At 45.0% G+C, this 7172-nt stretch overlaps 1 protein-coding gene across 2 annotated transcripts in view; it reads left to right on the plus strand.

The window, feature by feature from the left end:
- The window catches only part of Tex9 (testis expressed 9), a 28371-nt gene extending 21210 nt beyond the window's left edge, over nucleotides 1–7161 (plus strand). Inside the window, exons 10-12 of one of the 2 annotated variants that reach the window (XM_042687972.1) lie at nucleotides 2887–3021; nucleotides 5868–6002; nucleotides 6962–7125. In XM_042687972.1, coding sequence (XP_042543906.1) covers nucleotides 2887–3021; nucleotides 5868–6002; nucleotides 6962–7039 — 348 coding nt within the window. In that variant the 3' untranslated portion in view covers nucleotides 7040–7125. Of the gene's footprint in view, nucleotides 1–2886; nucleotides 3022–5867; nucleotides 6003–6961 lie in introns of both variants that reach the window. The other variant, XM_042687973.1, reaches the window with a different exon arrangement.
- The last annotated feature ends 11 nt before the right edge of the window (nucleotides 7162–7172 follow it).

The raw sequence follows: 7172 nt of genomic DNA on the forward strand, positions 1-7172 counted from the left end.
TTTTTTGTCGGTCGTGGGGCTTGAACTCTGGTCCTCAGCGCTGTCCCTCAGCTCTTCAGCTCAAGGCTAGTGCTCTACCACTTGAGCTACAGCACCTCTTCCAGTTTTCTGGTGGTTTATTGGAGTTTCACGGACTTTCCTGCCCGGGCTGGCTTTGAACCGTGATCCTCGGATCTCAGCCTCCAGAGTAGCTAGGATTATAGGCTTGAGCCACCAGCACTCAGCAAGGGTAGATTCTTTATATTTTATTTTTATTTATTTATTGTCTGTTGTGGGGCTTGAACTCGGGGCCTGGGCGCTGTCATCAAGCCTGGCCACCCTCCCCCTCCTCATTTTTTTTAAACCTTTGCCTCTTGTTTCATAAACTTCCCATCGTGAACTTATCCACACCTGATGTTTCCTCATCTGGATTAGCATGGCGCGCTTGCTGACTGCATTTTGCCTTGTGCTGTGGTTGCTGCATGCCCCTATGTGTTCCTGTCCCCGGGCATTTTCTGGATGCTGTAATTTTGAGAAGAGGGTAAATTGTTTTCTTTTGAAGCTCATAGTATTTGAGTTTTAAAGTTGGATCTGATTTGTTTTCAATGCTTTTTAGCTTCATTCACAAGTAATGTAAATTGTAGGACTTGAGACTTTTAGGTTTGTATAGTTTGTGGGAGCTGGTAGTTAGGTTTGAACTTGGAGCCTCGGCACTGTTCCTGAGCTTTTTTTGCTCAAGGATAGTGCTCTACCACTTGAGCCACAGCACCACTTCCGCTGAGAATTTTCATAAAACTTTTTTTGTTGATCGTGGGGCCTGAGTGCTGTCCCTCAGTTCTTTAGCTCAAGGCTAATGCTCTACACCACTTGAGCCACAGTACCACTTCCAGTTTCCTGGTGGTTTATTGGAGATAAGAGTCTCATGGACTTTTCTGCCTGGGCTGGCTTTGAACTGTGATCCTCAGATCTCAGCCTCCTCTGTAGCTAGGATTACAGGTGTGAGCCACCGGTGCCCAACTAGCTTGTTTAACTTAAGATTTTCTTTCTCCTCCCTTCTTTCTCTCTCTCTCTCTTTCTTTCTGCCAGTCCTGGGGGCTTGAACTCAGGACCTGGACACTTTCTTTAGCTTCTTTTGCTCAAGATTAGTACTCTACCACTTGATCCACAGCGCCACTTCCGGCCTTGTTTATGTGGTACTGAGGAATAAAACCCAGGGCTTCACACATGCTAGGGCAAGCACTCTAACACAATTCCCAGCTCATAGTAGATTTTCTTAAGTGACTATTTTCGCCAGGTGCTAGTGGCTCACACCTATAATTCTAGCTACTCAGGAGGCTGAGGTAGGGGATCACGGTTCAAAGCCAGCCCAGGCAGGAAAGTCCTTGAGACTCATCTCCAATAAAACCTTTATCTCCAGAAAACCAAAAATGCTCTGTGGCTCAAGTGGTAGAGCACTTGCCTTGAGCTGAAGAGCTGAGGGACAGCGCCCAGGACTGGAGCTCAAGCCCTATAACTGACAAAAAAAAAAAAAAGGACTAGAAGAGAGTGAGGGAAGACACTGTATGAAAGGAAATGGATTCATTACCTGACTCGTGTTACTGTAATCCCTCTGTACATCATCATTTAAAAAAAGTTTTTCTTCGTGAGTCGTGGGACTTGATCTCTGCGCTGTCCCCTGCGCTCTTCAGCTCAAGGCTAGAGCTCTACCACTTGAGCCACAGCGCCACTTACAGTTTTCTGGTGGTTTATTGGAGATAATAGTCTCACTGACTTTCCTGCCTGGGCTGGCTTTGAACCAGCCTCTTGAGTAGCTAGCATTACAGGCTTGAGTCACTGACACCCAGCTTGTACATCACCTTTATAGTAACAGTAAATATTTTTTGAAAAAGGTTCACAGCTTAGACAGGGTGTTTCCTTTCTCCCGTGGACTTTCTCACGCAGAACTTTCTTTGCTGCTTCCCTTTGTCCTGCTTCCCAGTAGCTGGCATCATGGGTTCAGAGAGGACCATGTCACGTGGTGATGGAGTTCTAGTCACTTGCATATTCTAGTGACAGAAGGCAAAGCGAGGTGGCGCCAGCCGTGGACTGCCCAGCTCCTGGGTGGATTTGCTTTTGTCATGGGCATGGTGAGCTGCGTTGCGTGCGCTCCCCACGAGCTGTGCAGAGCCTGCCGTGGCAGATGGCGGCCGCGCACAGCTTGATCTGTTTAGAAACGCACAGGAAGAGCAGCATGTGTTTTGTTGTTTTGTTTTCTTTTCCCTCTTAATTATTCGAGCCATATAAATCTGTACTCAAAGACGATGTGGGGATACAGCCAGGAAAAAAATAATTTAGAGAAAAGCGCAGACAAGTCTATTTTTAAGTGTATTTCATATCTACAGTATTGGCTGAGAACCGGCTTTGTATAAGGCTCAGAACCAGACCTTAGGCTATAGAGGATATCAAGAATGGGCTGGGCGCCCCTGGCTCATGCTAGCTACTCAGGAGGCTGAGATCTGAGGATCAGGATTCAAAGCCAGCCCAGGCAGGAAAGACTGTGAGACTCTTATCTCCAATAACCTATGCAAAAAGCTCAAAGCAGAGCTGTGGCTTAAGTGGTAGAATGCTAATCTTGAGGAAAAAAAAAAAAAAGCCCAGGGACAGCTCCCAGGCCCTGACTTCAAGCCCTGCCTTTGGCACCAAAAAAAAAAAAAGGCCAATTTATAAACCCTTTTTTTTTTTTTTAAAATCAGGGACAAGAACCCCTGGGTTCCTAGCTCAGTGTGAGGGGTGTGTGTGTGTGTGTGTGCGTGTGTGTGCATACATGTGTAAAATTTGAGAGAAATCAAATAATTTAGAAATGAAAAATGCAAAATGTAAGGAAAGGAACTTAGGACATTTAAATACAGCAGTTTTTTTACTCCATAGGATTTAGAAAATAAAAGGCGACTACAAAAACAGGCTGCAACTAGTCAAAGTGCCACGGAGGTTCGCTTGAACCGAGCCCTGGAAGACGTGGAGAAGTACAAACTGGAGCTGAGTAAATTAAGGCAGAATCACAAGGTGTGCAGACTTGGGATAGTGCTCACCATTGGTAACTTCTTTTATGCAAACATCTAAAAGAGTTCATGTCATGATGCACATTTCTCTTTTCAAAAGACGTTTTTGTTAAGATCATGTACATTTCCCACACATCGACATTATATACTTCGACTATTAGATAACTGGGTGACAGGCCAACTATGGGAGGGTTCATTTATTTCTTCATTCAAAAGAATGTAGGGGGGGCTGGGAAGGTGGCTCAGTGGTAGAGCGCTTGCCTTGCATGCATGAGGCCCTGGGTTCAATTCCTCAGCACCACATAAGCAAAAAGAAAAAAGCCGGAAGTGGTGCTGTGGCTCAAGTGGTAGAGCGCTCGCCTTGAGCTGAAGAGCTGAGGGACAGCGCCCAGACCCAGAGTTCAGGCCCCACGACCGGACCTCCCCTCCTAAAACAAAAAAAAGAATGTAGGGGGTCTGGATCTTGTAGGTGCTGGAACTTGGCTGAACTCTGTATAAGCAGTAAAAAAAAGTGTTCCATGTATCTCAAATCAGCTGTCTGAAAGCCTCAGCTTCCCAGTGGATAGAATGAAGGTCTGCTTTGCAGGGCTGCCAATCTTTAACTTGTGCATATGCAGGATCGCATGGAGGGTTTGCTGACATGCAGGGTACCGGGCCCGCCCTTGGAGCTTCTGATACTGATTTTCATACCAGTTGCACTGGTTTATATTTCCATCAGCAGTGTTTACGATTCTTTTGCTCGCCCCATCCTCACCAGGAATTGTTTCTTTTTTTAAAATATAAAAAAAGAAAAGATTATGATGGCCGCCGTTCTGACAAGAGTGGAATGGAATCTTGGCGTCTATCCCCCGGTGCTGGGCACTGTCTCTGAGCTTCTTTGGCTCAAGCCAGTACTCTACAACTTGAACCACAGTGCACTTCCAGCTTTCTCTAAGTAGTTTAATGGAGCTATGTGACTCACAGACTTTGCTGCCTGGGCTGACTTTGAACTGCGATTCTCACATCTCTGTCTCCTGAGTACTGGGATTACAGGCATGAGTGACCAGTGCCCGGCCTTTAGTGTTGTTTGATATGATTTCCTTTATAGCTAAGATTCTTGGACACTGCATTTCTCTATTTACTGGCTATTGGTGTCTTCTGAGAACTGTTCACTTTGCCCATATAAAATTGGAATGTCCTTTTGGTGCTGATATCTGGATGTGAATCATTTTATCTGATGTAAATAGCTGGCAGAGATTCCCCTGGGCCTGGGTGTTGTTCCTCAGCTCTTCAGCTCAAGACTGATGCCCTACCACTTGCGCCACAGCGCCACTTCCGGCTTTTTTCTGCTTATGTAGTGCTGAGGAATTGAACCTAGGGCCTTCCCAGCCCGAGTGGTTGGGTTTGAACTCTGGGCTTGGGTGCTGTCCCTCAGCTCTTCAGCTCAGGCTAGTGCTCTACCACAGTGCCACTTCTGGTTTTCTGGTGGTTAATTGGAGATAAGAGTCTCACTGACTTTCCTACCTGGGCTGGTCTTGAACCGTGATCCTCAGATCTCAGCCTCCTGTGTAGCTAGGAGGCATGCGCCACTGGCTCCCAGCTTGACAGACTTTTGTTGTACATTTTCAAGTTTTGGAAGTACTTGTGGAAGCCTGTGTCTTCTCAGGACTTCCTGTAGTGCATAATTCCTACTGCCTGCCTGATGCTTGTGTCCCCACCATGGCCCCACGACGCTGTGAGAGGCAGGGCTGTGGCAGCCCAGAATGCGGCAAGTGAGTTCCTCTGGTCTCCCTCCCTCCCAGAGGAGGAGAATTGGTGGCCTGGTGTGCCCTGGGGTGGGGAAGTGTGGAGCAGCACCATGGCACCTCTGCCTGCTGTGAGGGTGGCGCTGGCTTGCTTCCCATTCCCCTGGCGGGTGGCCGCCCGACTGCTTTCCAGAGTCTCAGAGCAGCTTGCGTCTGTTCCGCACATGAGCGGGAAATACCAGGCTTGCACCTTCCTCATCTGCACCTTGCTAACATCACTCTAAGAACCAACTATTTCTGTTTCCTTTGTTCCTTTTTCCTACATGTTCAAGTGTAAATTCAGGTATGCTCCTTCTGCATGAAAGCCTTTAGGTGCAGAGTTGCACTGAACTTCCACTGAACTTCTGTGCAGCTGAATGAGCCTTTTCTTGCCTTGTCCAAATTAGAGCAGTGCATAAATTCTCTCCTCAGCTGTTTATAGAGTTCACCATCCCAACCTCTTAGTGTTCTTTATGCAGATGCCAGTGGCATGCATGAGGGTTTTGAGGACTTAACTTTTCATGCTTCAGCTGCAGGGGGAGGACCCTGCTGTCTGCTGAGTCTGAATTGAAGAGTAACCCAGGGAAAAGCTAGTTAAATGTGGATCACAACTAATATGCCTTGGTTTTTGTGAGGATCTCGATTGTACTTCCAGGTTCTGCTTAGTATCACTAATGTTATCTATGCCTTAAAATAGATCTTAAATATTGGACCCTAAGTTTATGAAATTAGTCTAATGCAAGTTATTTTATCATTATGGGAATCAGAATGGAGTTTTTAAACATCTTTTTCAATGGCAGGCACCTCACCATAATTAAAAGCTATCATTTATAGCCAGGCACTGGTGGCTTACATTTGTAATCTTATCTAAGTTTGAGACTCCTCCAATTAACAAAAAGCTGACTGGAGGCATGGCTCAAGTGGTAGAGCACCAGCTATGAATAATAGGAAAACCAAGCAAGAGCTTGAGGCCCTGTGTTCAGTCCAGGTACCACAAGCCACACAAAAATGCTAACATATATAATGTAGTTTGTATATATAGGAACCTTCTACATTTCAGTTAAGATGTGATTTTTTTCCTCTATAGGATGTAGCCAATGAAGAACTCAAAAAAATTGAAGTGTTAAAATCAGAAAACAAGAAACTAGAAAAACAAAAAGGAGAATTAATGATAGGATTTAAGAAACAACTAAAATTAATTGATGTTTTGAAAAGGCAGAAGGTGAGTCTATCATAAAATGGAAGTTAAACTACATTTTATTTTATTTTTTGTCGGTTGTGGGGCTTGAACTCTGGGCCTAGGCGCTGTCCCTCAGCTCTTCTGCTCAAGGCGAGCGCTCTACCACTTGAGCTACAGCGCCACTTCCGGTTTTCTGGTGGTTTATTGGAGATCGGAGTCTCACAGTCTCTCCTGCCCGGGCTGGCTTTGAACTGCGATCCTCAGATCTCAGCCTCCTGAGTAGCTAGGATTACAGGCGTGAGCCACCAGTGCCCGGCTAGTTAAACTACATTTTAAAGTATGACTAATAGTTGGATAATCTTACATGTAATATTTGTGTAAATCAGAGTGTCCTGTGAGATGTATTGTATTTATAGTGGGCTGAGGAGTTACCTAAACATGGGAGACTCGACTCCCAGGGGTTCTTCCCGCTGCGCCATGTACAAGGCTGTCTAGTAGGGATACTATTTGAATTTTCAGTCCTTAGGATCAAAGTTTACTTTTTTTTTTTGGTCAATCCTGGGGCTTGAACTCTGGGCCTGGGTGCTGTCCCTCAGCTCTTCAGCTCAAGGCTAGCGCTCTGCCACTTGAGTCACAGCCCCACTTCTAGTTTTCTGGTGGTTTATTGGACATAAAAGTCTCACGGACTTTTTTTGCCTGTGCTGGCTTTGAACCGAGATCCTCAGATCTCAGCCTCCTGAGTAGTTAGTATTACAGGCGTGAGCCACCAAAGACCGGCCAAAGTTTACCTTTTACCAAGGCCAGACACGGGAATACCGAACTACTCTTTGAACAGTACTGCTGATACTAGAAATTTTCTAGGCTAGTCCTTAAATGTATTTACCATTTTAAATATTGTGCTTGTTGGAATTAGAATGGTCCTATAACCTTGAATTTTGCTACTATCAGTTATTTCTTATACTCTACATATTAATCCATATATTCATTTTTTAAAAAAACAGATGCATATTGAAGCTGCCAAGATGCTATCTTTCACTGAAGAGGAATTTATGAAAGCACTTGAATGGGGAAATTCCTAAGTGACCCCTTTCAATTAGGGTATGTGAGGTATTTAAATTAAGCTATATTGGGGTTTGAATCATCTTTACTATTCCTAAGTAATGAAAATATTTGATTGTGGAATTCCCTATTTAGAAGTAGGGAAACAAAACT

The sequence above is a fragment of the Dipodomys spectabilis genome, unplaced genomic scaffold, assembly GCF_019054845.1.
Source record: "Dipodomys spectabilis isolate Male_0828 unplaced genomic scaffold, ASM1905484v1 ptg000108l, whole genome shotgun sequence".
NCBI lineage: Eukaryota > Metazoa > Chordata > Mammalia > Rodentia > Heteromyidae > Dipodomys > Dipodomys spectabilis.